The sequence below is a fragment of the Lampetra fluviatilis genome, chromosome 77, assembly GCF_964198595.1.
Source record: "Lampetra fluviatilis chromosome 77, kcLamFluv1.1, whole genome shotgun sequence".
NCBI classification, from domain to species: Eukaryota; Metazoa; Chordata; class Hyperoartia; order Petromyzontiformes; family Petromyzontidae; genus Lampetra; species Lampetra fluviatilis.
The window spans coordinates 677,697-699,769 of NC_136351.1; the positions used below are offsets into that span (position 1 = coordinate 677,697).

The following is a 22,073-nucleotide window of genomic DNA, read 5'->3' on the forward strand; positions in this document are numbered from 1 at the left end:
ATGATAGCGTTTGTACGGCTTGGTGGGTCCAGCATCTCTAAATCACAGCTGCTCAACTCAATCCTGAGCAATGACAAAGCAGATATATTCATTCATCGAGACATGCAAAGTGGAAATTCTCTCAGACAAATTTCAAATGGGCTTGTGGAAATAAGTTTCTATTTTCCACCTGGGGATGAAAAGTCAGATCTCTGGTCAGACATATTTGCAGTGTTAAATCTCCGAGGCGATGTCAGAGAGAACCCGACTCAATTCAATTTTCTGAAAAAGGCCTGTGATGCAATGGTTATTCTGATTGAAAATTATGGAGAAAATGAAAAAAAATTTGTAACCACATATTTTCATTCAAATGTGTTTTGGCTGAAAAATACAGATGCAAATGATGAAACGGATGAACTCTTAGAGCAAACGTTAGATGAACTGGGTGTTCAGGATGTAAATGTATGTGATTTAGAGAAAAAGAACAAGGTTATCATTGGCAACATTTTTCGTGAGTTCATGAAGGCTGTATTAAATCGCTGTAATGTCACAAATAATCTAAAAATGATATCTAAAAGTGTCACAGATTTAAATATAAAAATTGATGCAAATAACATAAAAGGTCAAATGAGTGCAGAAGCGATCAAAGATAAACTGCAAAAAATGGGAGCCTGTAAAGATGTCCGTGAACATTGTTTTCCTTGTCAAGGTGAAAAGTTGTGGCACCAATGGTCAGACACAGAAAAAGAATTGTGCCGGTTGAAGCGGTCTTGAATATACGAACAAATTGAGAACGAAAAAACAAAATCTCCGCCTTGAACAAATGAAACAGATTACACCAACAATGACAGAATTTATTTCAAACATTTCTAAATTTGATGAAGAAGAGTGTAAATTGTTCATACATGGGCTGGAACTTCAACTGAATGATAAAACAAGAAGAACAATGCGTGAAGAAAATAAAAACGTCAATGCATGTGGTGCTCATGACATAAGCAAAGAGCTTCAGCCATCAAATATGAAGTCGTCTTTGTCTACCGTTGGTTTGGAGCATTTCTTTCGTGAAGTTGCACAGATCTATGAAGCATCTAAAGAGTGCAAGATGCATCCAGATTACAAGAACCTTTCAGCTCGTATGGCACATTTGTTTCTGGATGGATTTCCCATGGAGCTCCTAGATGGAGACGCTGGATGCATTCCCATTGACTGGGTCACAGACGTGTTCGGAGAAGTAAATAAAATTCTGTTAGGAGAAGTAAACAACATTCGTAAACGAGACCCCCGCATATTTGTGCTGTCTGTGCTGGGCGTGCAGAGCTCGGGGAAGTCCACACTGCTCGACACCATGTTTGGGCTGCAGTTCGCAGTGAGTGCTGGTCGCTGCACACGCGGCGCATTCATGCAGCTCCTCCGCATTGACAATGAATTAACAGAAGAGCTCGGGTTTGAGTTCATTCTGGTGATCGACACAAGGGTTAAAAGCTCTTGAGCTGGCAACACTCGAAAACAGCTATGAGCATGACAATGAGCTAGCAACACTGGCTATTGGCCTTAGCAATGTTACTATTCTCAATGTCAAGATGGAAAATGCAGAAGAAATGAAAGACATTCTGCAGATTGTTGTTCACGCTTTTTTGAGAATGACTGAAGGTGGAAAAAAGCCCAGCTGTGTGTTTGTTCATCAGAATAGTAAAAGCGTCTCTGCTCATCAGAAGAATAAAAAGGACCAGGAACGTCTTCTTCAGATACTGAACGAGATGACTGAGGCGGCTGCAAAAATGGAAGAAAAATCAATGTATTATAAACAATTCACAGATGTTATAGATTATGATGCAGAAAACGACAAATGGTACATCTCTGGACTCTGGACTGGTGGTTCATCTTGGGATCGGGTCAGTTGTACATATAGTGATGAGGTATGGAAACTAAAAAAACACCTCCTCGAAAAATTCAAAAAACGTGCAAAGTTGGACAACATTTACACTTTGCCAGAATTCAGTGCATGGATAAAGACGATGTGGACTGCAATGAAAAAAGAAACGTACGTCTTCCATTTCCAGAACTTTCTTGTTCTTGAAGCATACAACACGTTATGCACTGCATATACAGGATGGGAATTAAATCTTCGTATGAATATGATTTCCTGGATGCAAAATGTGTCCAATAAAGTAAAGCGTGCATCACATGAGGAGCTTAAAAATTTGAAAAGAAGCCTCGATACAGATGTGAATGATGAAATGTTTAAACAACTATGTATATTTAAGGACTGTTTGTCAGATTATTTTAAGAAGGGTTCTGGAAAAACCACCCTTGTTGAGAAGTACAGAGGATTTTCTCACTAGTGTTCGACAATTGTGCTCTGTGGTGTCAAAAGAGACTCTTAGCAAATGCAAGGAGTGCATCGATACACAGGAATGCCTAGAATCTTACAGAAGTGTAGAAACTCGGTACAAACAAAGTATAGGCGGGAAAGTTAAAATGGTTTTGGAAAACTGCAAACATTCTGACAAAGGATTGGACGAAGAGCAACTTCAGAAGACATTTAATGTAATTTGGTCTGAAACGGTTTCTGATCTCAAGAGAATTACATTGCAAGAATGTGACGTGAAACGTGACATGGAAAAAGCATTGCTTTCTTTGGCGAAGACAGACGCAGGTCTCTTCAAGGAAAGGTTGCAAAGTTGTTCTTGGTCTGATATGGGATGAAAAGATTTTAAGACACTTAAAACCCACTCCAGTGGAATGCATAATAAAGCAAAGTCATTTGAAGAAAAAACTGCACTAGACAGCATTGTAAATCTCTCCAGTGACATTATTGATAAATGCAAACAATTCATAAAAACCAAAGCACATGCTGCCACAGATTACTGGCCAGCTTACTGTGATGAACTGCTGCAGCAGGTAGATTTGATTTTGAAAAACACACCCGATGATAACAAACAATACAGCAAAAGTTTCGTAATAGACATCAAGATATATGTTTGTTCCATTGCCATCGAACCTTTCACAAAGCAACACGAGCGTTTTCTCAAGCAAAACGACCCATCGACTCGACTTGAAGAGATTAAAAGATCATATTTCAATTTGCTGACATCAATGTGTAAAACTGAAGATGGAAAACTAAGAAACGTTATTGCCCTTTGTGATGGATGCCTTAAACCCGCATTCTTGGCAGTTCTGAAAGAACAATTAGGGACATTTATAGTCCAGAAAATGAGGACAAACATTGTTCTTTCAAATCGTAAAGCACTTCAAGCGACTATTTTGTCGTCCCTATTGAATGGAGACAACTTTGACACCTTAACCAGTTTCATCCACGACTCCAACGGTTTCATTAAGTTGATGATAAAGGGTCTCATCATAGAGCATTGCACACAAAGGGATGAAACGAAAGAAGGGAAGCCCTGTAAAATCCAATGCTATGCACAACCTATTCTAGATGGGATCATGGAAAAATTAAACGATGCAATATTTAAAGAAACGGAATACACTGAATCTATTACAGTGGCTGATTTGTTAGAAAAACTTAAATCTAATCTCATAAAAGACATCGTCATGAAATTTGACTTTCTTCAAGTTGTGGGACCCCACACTCTTGAAAACCCAGACAAGATCAAAGAGTTTAATGAAGAAGTTAGTGAAGGAATTAAGCGAGTGAGCTCCGAAATTATTAAAGATTTGTGTGGCTTGGAAAACCTTAACACGTTATTGGATGAAATGCCAGTGAAGCCACATGAAGTGATATTCAAGACCGTGTCTGGCTGTGGGTAACATTGTCCCTTGTGCAAGGCCCCCTGTGACCGTGGTGGCAGTGCTCACAGGGAGCATGGGGCAGCGATGCATTACCCTCAAGGGCTGTGCGTCAGGAAGTGTAGTGACGGAACTCTGATCGTCGATGGATGCACAACGTCTGTGGCAAAGAGCAAATACTCGTATCTATTTACACACTCGTTCACCAACGAGGATACTAATGAAGTGTTGTATGAGTACAGGAACTATCGTGACGTTAATGACTATTACAAATCTTGGGACATTCCACCAGAGACAATTGAGCTGGAGCCACCACTTTGGAAGTTTGTTTTCTCTAAATACAATGAAAAACTTGCCAAGAAGTATGAAACCAAATCAGCAAAACTCCCACAAGAATGGGGTCTTGTAACAAAGGAAGCTGTGGAAAACAACTTGAAAGAAAAATACGGGAAAATAGAAAATATAAACCTATTTTGGAATATTATGAAGAAATTTACCATCGACTCTTTGCGATACATTGCACACGGTTTTGTGAACATTACTGGGTTAAAAAAAAATCTCTCCAAACACCCAACTTCACACACCGATTCGCACTAAATTCCCAGTCGAGTCAAATGATCCTTATAAATTATTTTTTCTCTACACTCCTACTTTGAGCGCATATAATATGAAGTCATCCACAATCGATTATATTGATATAATACACCGAGGACCTTTATCACACTTCATCTTTTGAACATTTTGTATATCGGTCTGAAACCGTTTTACCTGGCAAAATCACTTTCTCACTTTCCCCACCATATTTTCTCACCTAGGCCTCTCTTTATATGAAATTATAATAAACACAACTCTCCCCCTAAAATGACCTCGACAATCCCGCCTGAGGACCAGTATTCATGGGGATCAATTTGCCAAATTCTGCTCCTGTATGGTGATAGTGTCGGACAAGACAATCATGTCCATCACTGCACTCGGTCAATTACCTTGCTAACTTTTGAGAGGGACTTTTCAAACATTTTTTTTAGATACCAAAACACGTTCCGTCGGAGTGGGCAGGTAGGAACTTGGTTGGACAGCGCATTCGTGCACGACAGACAGACAAATAATCTATGGTGGGCAGTGTGAAACCTGTTGTTCCTACCTGTATAATTGTAGTGTGTCGTGTCGTGTATGTGTAGTGTGTAGGTTAAACGATGAGTTTTATACGAGCACCACGGTGACCAGCCCCTCCCCACCCAGCCCTTTCCCACCCTCCCCTCTCCACCCAGCCCCACCCCTCTCACCCTCCCCTCCCCATATGCACGACAGATAGACAAATAATGCCTGGTGGGCAGTGTGGAACCTGTTGTTCCTACTTGTATAATGTCATTATTATCTTGTGATTTTGTGAGTGAACCGAAAATGTATAAAACAAAAAAATGTATAGCTTTAATAGCTTGTATATCAATATATTAATCATGTTTATGGTGTAAGAATGTACGTGTTGCTTAAGTTTTAAGAGCAAAGCCCGTGCAGGGACGTGGATCTCGGTGAATTATTTACTTTCTAGATGCACACTAATACTTACTCTCTACCTTGTAATGGTTTTGACTCGTTGCACCTCATGTTGTGAGTATCTCCATCAAAGCTGGAGTTACCCAAAGGGACCTTCCTAGATCCCTCGCACTCTGCTGGCACACAGCGACCCAACTGACTGATCCCAGCTTCCACTGGCGCCACCTTGAGCGAGCCAGGGACTGAAAGCCGGGACTCTGGTACTGCCTCTGTTGGAATCATCCCAGGCCAGAACAGCCCCGAATCAGGCTACTATCTACGGACCCATGCAACACCCACGCATCCTACCCAGCCATCTCGCGTGTCTAAAGACTCATTAACCCTGCATCCAACCACTACCCAAAAACATATGCACCGTCACAAAACCCAGTTACACACTCGTTGTCAGCACTTCAGCCAGAGTGATTCTCTACATCACCAACCGCCTTGGAGATCAACATGCACTGTACAAGTTAGCATTTGTGTCCACCATCTGTTTAATTCGATGTAGCTTCCAGCCTCAACTACCATGACACTCATCGTCACAACCATCCTCACAACAAAGGCCCCAGCTCAGTAATGCATAGGCACCCATTTGCCAGAATCATGACCCTCCACCTCATATTTCCATGCCCACTCCGGAGAAGAAACTAACCATTGGAATCATCTTCTTGGTTTTTTCGGTAAAGTCACGTAGAAGGGAAGTTATAAAATAATAAAAATAAAACATAATAAAATAATTCTCACGACGTTTCGGCTACAACGCAAGCAGCCGTCTTCAGGTGAAGAATGAGACACTGCCAAGCTAGGAGCTTATATATAAGCTGGGTTGGAGGTGGAAGAAGAGCGCCTTAACAAAAGAATGTGCATATCAAGATGAATTTAGCATATTCATGGGAAATGCGTAGGAGGTGGGCGGGGGGGTTTCAAAGTCATATTATGCCCATGCATTATGCAGGATCAGCAGCACCAAAGGGAGGGGGCAGGGGGTAGCCTGAGACCACCTCTGAAGAATCGTGACACCACTGGGACAATCACCTTGCTCAACTTGAGGGACTTTTCAAACATGTTTTAAGATACCAAATATTGTCATTGTAATCTTGTGAGATGAACCGAAAATGTATGATTCTTTTTTTTTAATGAAAGCTGTAATGGCTTGTATATCAATTTATTAATCATGTTTATGGCGTAAGAATGCACGTATTTCTTAAGTTTTAAGACCTGATTGGTTTTCTATTTACGCTTCAATTTATTTGTGAATTGTTACTTCATGTGATTAAACACGACCCCTCCATAGCACTGCTGGTTTGGTTTATTTGTCGTAATCTTTCATCCACGTGAAACCGAACAACGCTACCGCTCCACCCCCACCCACCAAGCATGTGAGGCAATAGGGGCATGGTGCGTTCCTGCAACATGCGAGCACACTTTTGGGTGTTGTTATTTATCTGGATCAAGCATTGGCTGTAAACGACGTACAAGTATCCAAATATATGACCTGCGATATGAGGTGGTGTTACTTGCCCTGGTTAAGATTTATTTTAGGACACTTATTACACTGGTGTGTCCGTTTTGAGTGTATGTGTGTGTTTTTGTTGATATGTGTGTTTGTACATCTTTGTATGTGTTTTAGCGCACTAAGGTGCCAACTGTTGAAGTACTACAGGCGATCCAGAGTCTGAGACCAGTAAAGGCACCGGGGAGAGATGATCTCCTAAGCGAAATGCTGAGAGAGGATGGCGTTTGTGCACAGACTGCCCTACGTGACATCATAACAAAACAGTCTGGACCATTGGACGGGTTCCGCAGGACTGGAAGGATGCCCTGGTGGTCCCCCTCTTTAAGAAGGGGGACCACACAGACTGTAATAACTATTGGGGCATCTCACTCCTCAGTGTGCCGGGAAAGGTCCTGGCAATGATTATTCAACATCGCCTTGCTAGACACACTGAGGAGAGGCTTGCGGAGCCCCAATGCGGTTTCAGGAAAGGGCGGTCCTGCACAGATGCCATATTTTCTGTCCGTCAAGGCCTATGATACCATCAGTAGGCTTGGGCTCTGGGTCATTCTTCGTGCTTTCAGAGTCCCTGACCCTCTGCTCACGATCATTAAGGACCTTCATGATGGTGAGCAGGCCCGGGTATTCAGTGTTTACCTAGGGGTGCAACAGGGATGTCCTATGGCTCCATTCTTTAACATCTATTTCGACCACGTAGTTCGTGAAGCCTTTGATGGCTGATCCGGAGGAATTTCCATCTGGTACAGATACAATGGGAGGCTGATCGATGCCCGGGTGTGGTAAAGGGATGGCTCCCTATTGGTCAACCACGTTATGTATGCTGATCTGGTAAGTGCCGCTCACTCAGAGGAGGAGTTGGAGGCGCTGCTGCTGAACCTGGCGCATGCCACTAAGAAGTGGGGCCTTACCAATCAACCCCACCAAAACTAAGCACCTGCCTGGGTATTTTGTACCATCGGACACTCCACCCCCCGCAACTCCCAATTGGTGATGGGGCAGTTGTGGAGAGATTGGAGAGTTTCCTATACCTGGGCAGTGTGCTCATGACCAGCTCCAGTTTGACAGCAGAAGTCTCACTCCGAATCAGTCGAGCAGCATTATATTTTCATGGGTTGTGTAACGCTGTGTGGAAGCTACCTGGTCTGTCGCTCCGCACGAAGTTTCAGGTCTTCTTGGCCACAGTAATTCACTTCCTTCTCTACGCTTGCGAAACGTAGACCCCCCGAATGGAACATCTTTGCCGGTTATAAACATTTAGGCTGGCCTGCTACGATCCATCCTAGGTTTAACTAGGCTGGATTGTATGAGGAGCTCACAAATCCAAGAACGATCTGGGCAAAGTGCCATCGGTGAGCTCTTCCGGCAGGCAAGGCTGCGTTGGCTGGGCCATGTAGCCCGCATGCCCAGTCACCGCATGCCTAAACAGCTTTTGTTTGGCCGGATAGAGGGGGCTAAACAGGCGCGGCACGGGCTAGAGAAGAGATGAAGTGATGTGGTACAGGAGGATGTGGAGCTGAGTGGACTTGCCGATGACTGCTAGCAGCGGTGTCAAGATCGGCATCTGTGGAGGAGGCTCGTGAAGGACGCTACTGGGCAGTTGGAGACAGTCGCGCTCCAACAACAACGGAGGCCGATGAAACGATGCTCACAACAATGAGCGGAGCGCCGGGTGGCTAAAGTACAGCAACTTGGCAAAGTAGGGGGCACAGGTGGTGCATCAGCCAGTCATCTCAGTCAGTCGACCCATGGCAACTGGGTCTGCCCTGTCACCTCCTGCCAGCAGGCGTTCGACACTTCACGTGGCCTCAAGGTGCACATAGCCTGGCACAAGCATCACGTGGTGACGTCACCACCACTTAGTGGCAAATTGTGGTTGTTGTTGTTGGTGCACAGCAGAATGAACCGGGCGACCGGAGTTTGATTCCCGCTCATGGCCAACACCATTCACGATTATCTGAACCGGCCCTTGGCTTCCCCGAGGTCAACTCGGCTTCAAATGAGTATCTGGTGCGATGTGTAAACATCACCACTCAGCAGATAAAGGCAAACGGGCAAGGTGCTGGCCACCCACCCCCTCGTGTGCCATGCCAGCCTTCTTCATAGGTGCTGCTTGCTAATAGCGATTGCCATAACAGTCTGATAAAGTCTATACGGGGGATCTTTGTGTGTGAATGTATGTGTGTCTTACCTACAAAGTCATTTTTGTCTCTGTCTGCACACGCCTTGCAACGCTTTTAACTGACAAACTGTTGGGTTTACGTTTCGACCAAGTACACAGATACACACTAATCCCCTGTACGAAAACGCGCTATTTGTTTTTCCGTCAAATGTAAACTAATAAAACCACACCTTATATCAATTTACTAGCGGTTAGTACCCGGCGTTGCCCGGGCGAAAAAAGCAGACACATGTAGTTACACACGCAAATCCATTGATACGCACACATAGAGTTACACGCACAAATGGACTCACACATACATACATAGACTGAACAACAACAACCGCCATTCGCCACTAAGTGGCAGTGATGTCCCAACAATGCTTGTGCCAGGCTATGTGCACCTTGAGGCCACGTGAAGTGTTGAACGCCCGCTGCCAAGAGGTCACGGGGCAAACCCAGATGGCACAGGTCGACTGACTGAGACGACTGGCTGATGCACCACCTGTGGCCCCTACTGTGGCAAATTTCTGTGCTTTAGCCACCCGGCGCTCCGCTCTTGTGAGCGTCACTCCTCCGCCCTCCGTTGTTGTTGGAGGGTGACTTGCCTCCAACTGGCCAGTAGCGTCCTTCAGGAGCCTCATCCACAGAGGCCGATCTTGACACCGCTGGTACCAGTCATCCGCAAGTGGACTCAGCTCCAAGTCCTCCTGTAGCACATCACTCCATGTCTTCTCCAGGCCGTGCTGCGCCCATTTAGCCCCCTCGATCCAGCGGAACAAAAGCTGTTTAGGTATGCGGTGGCTGGCCATGCAGGCTACATGACTCAGGCAATGCAGCCTTGCCTGCCGGAGGTCACCGATGGGACTTTGTCCACATCTTTTAAGGATTTGTGAGCTCACACAATGCAGCCTGGTTAAACCCAGAATGGATCATAGGCAGGCCAGCCTATATGTTTCTAACCGGCGAAGATGTTCCATTAGGGGGGTCCAAGTTTCGCAAGCGTAGAGAAGGGAGGGAATGACCATGACCGAAAAGACCTGAAGCTTCGTACAGAGTGATAGACCAGGTAGCTTCCACACAGCGTTACGCAGCCAATGAAAAGATACTGCAGCTCGACTGATTCGGAGTGAGACCTCTGCTGTTAAACCGGAGCCGGTCATTAGCACACTGCCCAGGGAAACTCTCGACTGTCTCCACAACTGGCCCATCAGCAATTGGGAGTTGTGGGGGTGGAGTGTCCGATGGTACAAAATAGCCAGGCAGGTGCTTAGCTTTGGTTGGGCTGATGGTAAGGCCCCACCTGTTGGTGGCAAGCTCCAGGTTCAGCAGCAGCACCTGGAACTCCTCCTCCGAGTGAGCAGCCATTAGCAAATCATCGGCATACATAACGTGGTTGAGCAATAGGGAGCCATCCCTTGACCGCACCCGGGCATCGATCAGCCTCCCATTGTATCTGTAGCAGATGGGAATTTTTCCGGTACAGGCATTGAAGGCTCGACGAACTACGTGGCCCAATGATGTGGGAGCCAGAGGAACATCCCTGTTGCACCCCAAGGTGTAAAGGGAATGGCTCTGACTCCCGGCCACGTAGTTAAGACGCGGGGCCGCTCACCATCATGAAGGTCCTTAAGGATGGTGATAAGTGGGTTCGGGACTCGGAAAGCACCAAGAGCATCCCAGAGGCCAGGCCTACTGATGGTATCATAGGCCTTGAGCAGGTCAATAAAGCACACACATGGACTAAGATGCATACATGGACCTACAGACACGCAAAGAAATGGAGTTACACTGACTAACATGGAGGCATGCACACACAGCGCACATGGACTGAGACACACACACATCGACTTACAGACACACACACATATGAACTCACACACATATAGACATGTACTTGAGATACGCACACATAGAGTTACACACACATATCGACGTACTCACATACAGCGACACACACACATACATAGAGTGCCACACACATTGCCGTACACACACATACACATGTCGACTGTCACACAGACATCCACTTGAGATATACACACATAAAGTTGCACACATATATGGACGTACACACACACTGACACACACACACCGACTCGCACACAGCGATACGTGGACTAAAACACACATTGACGTAAACACACATATGTACTCATACACACATATGGACTAAGACACACACACATATGGACTAAGACACACACACATGAACTTACACATACATAGACTGACGCACACATAGCCCTACACACACATATACATATGGACTGTTACACACAGATATCTACTTTAGATACACAGACATGGATTAACACACATATGGACTCACACAGACGCATTAACTTACACACACACACACATCAAGTGACACACACATGTATATACTTACACACATGTGGACTAACACACACACATATGGACTGACATACACATCGACGTACACGCACACAGATCGACTGACACACACACATGGACTAACACACACACATAAACACTTTGACGTTGTCCGTTCGAAAAAGACACCCACATGGAGTGAAAGACACGCATGGCTCTACACGCACACACACATGGACTCAAAGACACACACATGGACTCACACACACACACACACATCGACGGGCACAGCAATCCCCGATGATGGCACAGCGATCAGTATCGCAGTACTACGTATGAGTAAATAGCGTGATGTGAGCGATGGAAACAATAGAAATGCATTGAAGAAATAAGCAGAAATCACAGACTGGCAGTAGACCGTGGCGGCGTTATAAAAGCGCAGCAAAAAAAGGGGAAATTGGGCAACCCAAAAATCCAAAAAGAGTTTTGTGTACACAAACATAATTATTGTAACATGTCAACTTGTTTCATAATGGTAAACAATGAACCTGAGTTGTTATCTTCACAAAAACATAATTATTGTAACATCTGTTAACTTGTTTCATAATGCTGAACAATGAAGCTGAGTTTTAATCTGCACACGAACATTATTGTAATGTTTGTCTACTAATGTGTTTAACAATAGTAAACAATGGGCTTGAGTTGTTAGCGTAAGAAGCTTGGAAATGTGTATTTACCAAAGGCATGTTGAGGCCTTGTGCCATGCGTAGTCCTCGTCCTGGCCTACATTGGCGAGGCGGCGGAGTTGGCACGTTGCCAGGCTAGGGGCTGGGCCGCTACCCCCCCCCCCCCAGCATCCCACGCCCGTGCGAGAATAATGGTATGTAAGCAGTAAAAGATTATTATCTAGGGAGTCTGTAGTATAAACTGGACACATCGTGTTGGGGGGGGGGGCGAAGAGGACATGACACTGTGAAGAAATATCCGCAGCGTCATGTGTGTACGTGTTGGCTTTAAACGCGTAAAAGAAAATGTCCCCGTGATCTCGAGTGAACGCGCAACTTGGTAGGGTCCGTCCCCCCCACGCAATTGTCGTCAGTTGGTACGGTCGATGTCGCGCAATAAGTAAATAATGAAAAATAGAAACGGCACAAATGTGTTAATTAAACTACTTTAAAGTTTACGGATGGGAAAACGGAATAGCCTATTCCCAGCACGGGGCTTAGGGCGTGCCGGCTGGCAAATTATTTCGGTCTTAAACCACACCGTCCGAGAGCCAAATCCCCCGCAAGCGCGAGCACGCGGAGACTTTTATATATAAGATTATTATGCTGATTGTGGCGCCAAAAGCACGCCTCTGCGCATGCATGGAAACGCTGACTCGCGTTAAGCAGGCGAAAAAAAACATAAGAACAACACTGAGGTAAATACTGAACAATGTAATGTCCTCTTCTCCCCCCACATCCCAATTTATGCAGGTACTACTGTAGAATCGGGTAGCCACTACTGTAGAGTCCGTAGATACTACTGTAGAGTCAGTAGATTGTAGAGTCATTAGACACTACTGTAGAGTCAGTAGATACTACTGTAGAGTCATTAGACACTACTGTAGAGTCAGTAGATACTACTGTAGAGTCATTAGACACTACTGTAGAGTCAGTAGATACTACTGTAGTGTCAGTAGATACTACTGTAGTGTCAGTAGATACTACTGTAGAGTCAGTAGATACTACTGTAGTGGGTTCAACTGAGTCGCAGACATACTCCTTGGAGGCAACACATTTACTTATACCAACACGTTAACACAAAGGGGTTACTGCCCCTTTACCAGAAACCTATGGTGGTGCACCACCAGGCTAACTACGCCAGTTACTGGGAGTAGCTACAACGGACAGGACCCTGGCTTGGGTCCTCGCCCACATCTTGGTGACTTCTTCTCGGACGTAGAATGTAGATCGTAGATCTTCAGCTGACACAGCAACGCCAAACCTCGTTCCCCCTCAGGGACCAGGTTTGTATGCTCGTTGGCCGTGGCTGGTCCCACCCTTGACGACGATCACCTTCTCGAGCCATCTAGCAACCTCACGCCCTGGCACGTGACCACCCCCAGCCCCCACCTGGGGCCCCTGTGTAGATATTACTTGTCACGTGCCTTCCAGGGTCAACCCGAGTGCCATGACCTAGGGTAACCTCATCCCATGGCTGACACTCTCACACTCCCTCCTGTAGGAGTCAGCACTGCACGCCACGTGTGTTGCCACTGAGTGCTATCCAGAGCTCACCGAGCCCCCTCTAGGGCTGGTACTACACCCACCTACGGGGTGTCCGTGGACACGAAGCATCGCATGGCGTGTCTCGCTAGAGCCGGCATTACTCAGTGACATTCACAATGTCGCTCCATACGTGACGTGCGCAATGTGAGTACATCGCACGCCATGCCTCTCTAGGGCTGGCACCACCAGTGACATCTGCGATGTCACTGGTGGTATCAGCGATGTCACTACACTACTGCACAGTCATAGATACTACTATAGAGTCAGTAGATCTTACAGTAGATACTACTGAATATATTGTATGTGGGGTGTGTAAGTATGTATATATGCGTACACAATGTTGTGTTGGGCAAACAGGACGAATGATCAGCATGAAACTAACAGAACATCAGATAAATATTAAATTATCCCAAATACAACTGTTAGCAGTAGCAGAACACGCGTACAAACAAGGACACTGATTTGATTTTGATAATGTTGAAGTTTTGTGCAAAACTAGCTATTACTGGCCAAGACTAATTATATAATCTATCGGAATTGAAACAAATAAAAAATTATTGTAATCTTTCGGATAGCTACCACCTTAGTGCTGCGTGAAAGTGAATAATCAAATAACGCGTTATTTAAATGCCTATAAAGGGCACCATACCTCAATAGGGATTCCCGTTGCTACGGATATTTGAATACACACAATGGACGGGAAGGACAATATCAAAGGGCTCGCATAATGCGCATGCATAATGTACGTTGACTCATGAATCCCACCCTCCAACTTTGCACAAGAGTGCAGAAGCGTGGTCACCACATCTACGCCTCTATATAAGGAACGAAACAGTTTAAGACTTTACACCATTGGAACCTCATTTGCCAGTAAAAAACATGATAATTGGTTTTTTACCCTTCTATCTGGCAACAAAACCAATTATCATATTTTTTACTGGCAAATGAGGTTCCAGTGGTGCAAATGCTTAACCCGAGCTCTCATACTCTGATGGTGCATTGTCTTTGAGTTGTGCGCCTTTTGGCGTCATCTGGTCCAACCCATGTGAGACTAGGCTCTAAGGAAAGCTGTCTCGGGTGTGGACCAATCAACTTCAAGGACAGTGCACATACATTATCAGAGTTATGTTTTTTTGTTTGCATTATGACTGCAGGTATTGTGGTCTATGCAAACATGACTCCTCGTAAAACAGGTGTCAATTTTGTTTCCATATAGAAGGGTAAAAAAACAATTATCAGTTTAAGACTTCTCCACAAATCTGGCTGTGGCCTGATGAAGCAAGTTGTAATTACTGGCGAAACGTCGTACTCAGATTGTAAATGTTGTGGCTTGGCTTTCCAACACACCGGTTAGTGCTGTACTCGTGACGAATTGGCACTTTCTGTTTACGTGACAACCCTTTCTAGTTGGCTGTGTCAGGTGGTGGTGGGTTTTATTGACAATACTCATGGAATTTTCGTTTTGTGCCAAAGTGATCCCTTTGTTGCCAACCTGCTTAATCATAGAGTTCCCACCTACTATACGTTGACTGCACAAAAAATTAAAACGACATGCTGGTGATGGTGAATCTGATGCGTTAGGAAGAATCTACACAGTTCATCCCAACAATCAGGAGCGCTACTTTCTTCGAATGCTTCTTCATGTTTCCAAAAGTCCAAGACCTTTCCAAGACCAAGGAAAAGTGGAAGGAGTTGTCTGTCAAATAAACAGGGAAGCTTGCAATCTTCGTGAAATTCTTGAAGATGGTCAACATCTTGATAACGCTATGACAGAAGCTTCTGTTAGTCAGTCCCCTTCTCATCTGAGATTGCTCGTCTACATCATTCTACAAGTTTGCAGCCCATCTAACCCCGTGGGACTCTGGAAAGGCACGAGTCAAGACATCCTCCACAGAGCTCAAAGAGAAAATCCCATCTTCGAGGTGAACTTTTCTGATTTCATTTTTAACCAGGCCCTCATCCTCCTTGAAGACAAACTTCACCTTACTCTTTGGTTCTTTCGGTAAAGTATTTACCAAAAGCACCAAAAAGTATGGCTTCCTACAGTCACGAAAGCTTCAAATTCTAAACATCACCCTCCAGGGACAACCAGCATGGCCTTGCCCGAGAGCTCCTACGTGAAATGTCCTATGATGGTTTTAGAGCTTCTTACCTTTTGAGTGCTCGGATTGGCCGAAATTGGCGCCTGTGTGCGTGATGTAATCGTGCCGTTAATCACAATGTCAACGTTAGTTAAAATCATGGGGTCCTATGGGAGGCAAAGCGTTAACCAAAAAACTGTTAACCGATGTCACTTAACCGAGGGACTTCTGTATTCAGACATACCTCGTATAGCGCTCGAGATGCATTCTTGGTAAACAGAGTTGCTATAAGTGGAATGCCTGCATTTCCTGTCAGTCGTCACTGTAGCCATCACAATGACCCGTGTTGGTTTCTGAGTTATATGTCAAAATTATTGCCATTAACCCCAAAACAACTCAGCATCGTTGTATTGGCTTTGTAATCTACGTTGTTGGGTTTTGATAAAAAACATCTACGGAGGCATGTGGGTTATCAAGATTTTTCCAGAGTAGCACTCAATCATTACGATTTTTGAATATACACTTGTACATCTGAATTGAATAGATTAATCATTCGGGGAGTAATACATATCATCTTCGAATCAAATTCAATATATACTTAATTTGTGAATACAAAACTGTATATGAAGTGCATTATACCTTGCAAAAATAGAATACAGGTGCATCGATTTAGCATTTAGTTTACAGCAAACCCTTGCCTATCGCCGGGGTTACATTCCTGGTAAAACGCCGCAATCGGAAAATCCGCCTTCTCCAAACTCGAAGGCAAATGGGAAAACTGGAGTTTGGCTCACGGCTCCTAACGCACGATAGAAAAAAAAATAGCGGGCGGCTGAACCTCACTGCCTCCTCACTCGAGGCTGGAAACACCACGTGACCCGGGACCCACAAAGGGACACTTGAGAGAAGTTCAAGTTCAAGTTCATGTATTAGGAATAGCCCTGTGAGCCATTCGGCTCTTGAATCAGGTGCAACCGCAACAAACAAAAAACAAAAACATGAACAAAAAAACATCTTAAAGTGAATATGTGACTGAGTGCAAACAGAACATCCAAGAAAAGACAGCAAAATATTGCAGAAAACAACACCGTACACCAAGAAGAGACGAGAGACAAGATGGAGCGAAGATGCTGACAAGACGGAGATAAGATGGAGACAGAATGGAGGCAAGACAGAGAGAAGACGGAGATATGACAGAGATAAAATGGAGACACGACGGAGATAAGATGGCACCGCGTGTGTCCTTACGTGGCAGCAGCAGCATCATCGCGAGCAGTGCAGTTACGACGCGTACAGAAATCTCGTGATCAACCGCGAATGGTCCAGCCACAGCGGCGCGATCGGCGAACTCTGTACCTCAACAGCCTTGGCACGAAACTGCAAAACCGCGATAACTGAACCCGCGAGAGGGAAGAGTTTTAGATTTGAAGCTTTGTGCAAATGTTGTTCTCTTTTAGCCCCGCCCCCCCCCCCCAATACGTTCCATTCATTGGCTATTACACTCAGATAAGTTCCCCCCCCCCTCCTCCCCCCTTAACTTGTATTTAAGAACTTGTAGCTTGGAATGTCTTGCCTCACTTGATGCAGTAGATCTAGCTGTGACGGTCCCACCTGATGACGGAGACTTGCGTTGCCTCCGAAACGTCGTGATTTATTAATTTATTTTGTTTCTGTTAATTAAATATTTTACCTACGTGACTTTACCGAAAAAAACCTAAGAGTAGGGAAGAGTTTGCTGTACTCGAATGTAAACATACCCTTTTTTTTACGGTATATAATTCACCCATTGGCTTCATATCACGGTACAGGGAATCAACTGATAAATATTCTTCCAGCAGTACAAAACAAGTCCAGCAACAGCACCCAGAGCAGCAATGACTCCAACCACGATGCCAGCTACAGTTGATGGAGCTGGAGTTGAAGCTGGACTTGGCGTGGGTGCTGCGTCTGTCGGTTCTGTTAAACACAAACGCAGACGACACGGAAACACGTGAACACCCAAGAGATGCACACAGTCAACGTCTTCTTCCTCTTCCTGCCATGTCCCCCTCCTCTCGTGCGGTCTCTGCCCTGCAGCTCCTCCTGCTCTGCTCGTCGCTGCCTTGGGCCACCTCCACGTCTACTCCCATCGCTCTCGGCCTGCCCCTCTGTCTCCACCCTCGTGCCTCCACGTTCATCGCCCTTGAGGTTGCCCACTCCTCTACTAAGGCAGCCCCAGCCATGTGAGCCGTTTCCCTCTCTCCGCTTGAGTGAGATGAGCGCCACCACTCCCGCCTCCTTCCCCAGTTCTTCAGTTCTGACCGACACAGTCCTGTGATCGCTGTTAGCGAATAACACCTCGAGAGGGTGATGTGGCCAGCACCACGCCCGGCCGCCATCGTCCCAGCAGTGCTGGCGTTTACACAACGCACCGAGATTAGGGAATTGAACCCAGGTGGCTGGTTCTTAACGCAGTGCGCACACAAACACGCAAACACGACGAATGACCGTGACAAGACTGGCTCCTGCTTCAAGCCTCTCTCGCTCTCACCTGATCTGCCTCCTGCATCTTATCCAACTGGGTTCATTGGCTGCATTTCCTGAGGCCTGTTGAGAAAGAAGTGGACAGGTGTCGACCACACATCACCACCCTGCAGCCTGTGTCACTGGCACGGCTGGGAGTCTAACCCAGGCCTCACACCTGCCTGGCACCCGCATGGAACCACTGACCACAGCAATCACTGACCCTGATTTGAAAGACATCCTTTATTTAACCACTTGAGAGCCCATTGAGATAGTATCTCTTGTGATTGATGTATTGTATTTAACTACGTGAGAAACCATTGAGATTCACCATCTCCAATGACTGACTCAGTCTCACATCACCACCCCCACTCACATAGAGCCCCTGCCACTGACAGCAACCTTGGCTGGGAGTCTAACTCAGGGGTCCCAGCTGCCAGGGGTTCACGATGGCTCCACTGAGCACAGCTCTGAGTCACGGGCAGGCAGGGAGCTGGAGTCAAACTCAGGGGCTTGGAGAGGGCCGGCTCAGGGTCTCTGGCGTGGCCATTATGAGCCGTGTTCTATCACTCACTGTGAGGTTCTGGTGCCAGTGCGGTCGATACTCACGGGGCTGCTAGTTCTCTTGGCTGACATAGTCTCATCCTCCTCCTGCAGTAATAACCAATTCCAGCACCAACAACCAGAGCAGCAATGACTCCAAGGGCGATCCAAACTACAGGTAACGGAGCTGGAGCTGAAGCTGGACTTGGCATGGGTGTTGCGTCTGTCGGTTCTATTAAACACAAACGCAGACGACACGGAAACACGTGAACACCCAAGAGATGCACACAGTCAACGTCTTCTTCCTCTTCCTGCCATAATAATATAATAATAATAGTTCAATTTGTAACGCGCGCAAATTTGCAGACATAGTGGCCGCAACTCAGAGGCGCGGAGCCAAGCTCAGAGTCGCTCGAAAGCACGTGGTTGTAGAGTTGAGTTTTTAAGTTTCTCTTGAAGGAGGCGATTGAAGTGATGCTGCGAATGTGCAGAGGGATATCGTTCCAGACTGTTGGGGCTGCCACCGAGAAGCGGCGCATAGACACGGTGACCATCCTGGATCTTGGTATCAAGAGGAGGTCGTGAGTCGCGCTGCGCAGGCTTCTGCCGTGTGCAAGTTGTCAATAATGAAGAAAGGTACGGCGGGCAAGCGGATATGAAGGCATTGTGGCAGAGGCAGGCGGTCTTGTATGTGACCCTACTGGCGATGGGTAGCCAGTTGAGAGCACGGAGACAAGCTAGTGAGTCGAGACGGGGATGAGTGTGTCCCCCTCCTCTCGTGCAGTCTCTGCCCTGCAGCTCCTCCTGCTCTGCTCGTTGCTTCCTTGGGCCACCTCCACGTCTACTCCCCAGTCACTCGAATCCACCGCGTTTGTGTTCATTAGGTGAACGGTAAAACAGCATTTGATGACTTTTTGGGCCAACATTGGCAGCAGGCAATAACACCAAATGGAGTCATGGACGGCCAGCAAGAGAGGTCAATCATCCCTGTGCCAGTTTCCTGTTGACGCCGCAAATCGCATTGCAGCTCCCGCATCGGCACTTGAAGTGAATCCGAATGAGAAACTTATTTCCCGAGTAAAGCCCCTTTGAGCTAAGAAGCTCTTTTTCAACATCAAATCATTTCACATCCCACGAGTGGACAACAATCTCATGGGACACAGACAGAGACAGGAAATCCAGCTATCACTGGCTCACGTAGACAACTCAGCAAATAGTCGAGTTTCTTATACTACATAATGTGACAAAGACCCTTTATGGCTGTGCGAACAGAGTGAATTTTAGTGGTAAATCTGGACAATGGAGATAATTTGGATTTTCACTTAGCGAGAATGATAAAGTATTGGGAGTTAAATAGATCCAGCGAGAACATAATGCAAACCTGGTTCATTGTGAACGTTCAGCTGCAGGTACCCGATGTCTTGCATGTTTGGCTTGTCGTTTTGAGAAACTGTGATCTCACAGCGATATTGCCCGGCGTCGTGGGTCTGGATGTCGATGATGGTGATGGAGGCGTTACACGTGGACTCATCACCCACCCACGTCACCTGCATTGGCCTGATGCTTCTCTTGCTGTATTTGATCTTATTAACCTGTGGTCGATAAAGGTGAGAACACGTACAGACCATCGATGCGATTCAAGGGTGGGATTCTCTATGCATATGATACACATGCTCATTGTAAAAAAATATATATATTTCATCAGTAACGTTCCCTATAACAGTAAAATAAAATAACCCTACAATTTGGGCAATGGCTCTTCTTCAAAGTAGAAGGAGATCGAGCAGAGAAATAGATACAATTATAGTTGGATATTTCAAGGTAAAATGCGATGTCTGTAAAATGTTGAGGTTGAAAGCCCATGGCCCATCAGCAGTGGAGAGTGATAAACCTTCCACTGCCACATATTAGCATGAAAGGTCGCGAATAATTACGTTTTATTCATTTTTGCGTGCGGGGTTTAGTCAGAGGGGGGAAATATGGATTTGCAACTGTAATAGTAACGCACCTTCTCATTGTGTCCGCCTATGGTCCTGAACCACTCCACCAGCGTCCATGAAACGTCACTGATGGTGCAGGTGTAAGAGCAGGGCAGGAGAACCGTGCTGCCTACTCTGGCCTTTACCTCAACTGGGGTGACAACGGCCAGGTCTGTGGACAAACCCACGATGTTCACATTAGCAATGGGATGGGACCTCTGGGGGAGGTGTTGTGCTCACAACAGAGAAAGGGCAAACATTTTCCAGGACACTAAACATCTCATTGGATGACTAGCAGAACAGTGCAATGCTGCATATTAGAGAACGGTCCACGGAAGTGGATATCTTAAAGCTACCTCTGAGGTCCCCTTAAGTGGTGTCACGGTGGTAAGGTGTTAACTACCTCGCCTGGTATACAGGGGGTCGTGGTTTGGATCCCGACGCGGACGCCTGCTGCTGTATATTTGAAGTTTGCATGTTCTCCCCGTGGTCACATGAATGTATCTCTCTATTCTCCGGTTTTCCCCTCCATATTTAGAATCAAATCACGCGTCTGGAGTATTTGTCTGCTATAAAAGTCCACGCGATAAGCCTTTTTGTTGAGCTGCTATCAATTGTGGCCAGGTCACTTCTGAAAACAACTACATAGCTCAGTGGGCCTGGTAAAATAAGAAGTAGTTTAGTTTAGGTACCATTGAAGCCGCACTGCAGGGAGGATTGCTTTCCCATAGTGCACTGCAAAAGCGAGTCACGTTTGATGCATGAGAACCAAACAGATATGCAGGAAAACCTGGCCAATTCGGTATTGTCAAACGCGTGTTTCTGCTCTACACGGTTTGCCTGAGGTCGGTCTTTCTGGAACACTGGGGTGATGGCCAAGCTCTGCGTGGTTTAATGCTCAGTTTAACACGGAGGCTTCCACGACCAATATTATCAAGAAGAGTTTTTTTTTTGCACTAGATCACGTAAATATAGATGTGTCATTAGAACCGCCACCACCTGGCACAGCCAATGAGTAGGTTTGCTAATTCGTTACTACAGCACACTGGTGTGTTGGAGAGTAAATGCACAACATTTACAATTTGAGTATGACGTTTATCCAGTAATTATAACTAGCATCATCAGGCGACAACCAGATTTGTGGAAAAATCCTCCTGTTTCGTTCTTAAATAGAGGGATAGATGTGATGTCGTGACTTATGAGCCCTTCAGATGCGACGGCCAGAGATTCAAAGATATGTGGATGACACATTGATGATTTAGCCACACGGCAAAGATACACTCGACGAATTTCTAAATCATCTCAACTCGCCAATCATTTCAACTCACTATGAAAGTGGAAGTTGACAGAACAATGTTTACTGAAAGAAAACGCACACTGCAACAGAATGCAGTCACACCATCACCCCACACATCCTCT

At 45.8% G+C, this 22,073-nt stretch overlaps 1 protein-coding gene across 1 annotated transcript; it reads left to right on the forward strand.

The window, feature by feature from the left end:
• Positions 1-925: 925 nt before the first annotated feature.
• Positions 926-17,816, forward strand: LOC144953513 (interferon-induced very large GTPase 1-like). Its single transcript, XM_078884056.1, is given in 4 exon segments — positions 926-1,446; positions 1,448-2,068; positions 3,769-3,836; positions 17,707-17,816. Coding segments are annotated over 4 exon segments (1,320 nt in total).
• Positions 17,817-22,073: the final 4,257 nt, after the last annotated feature.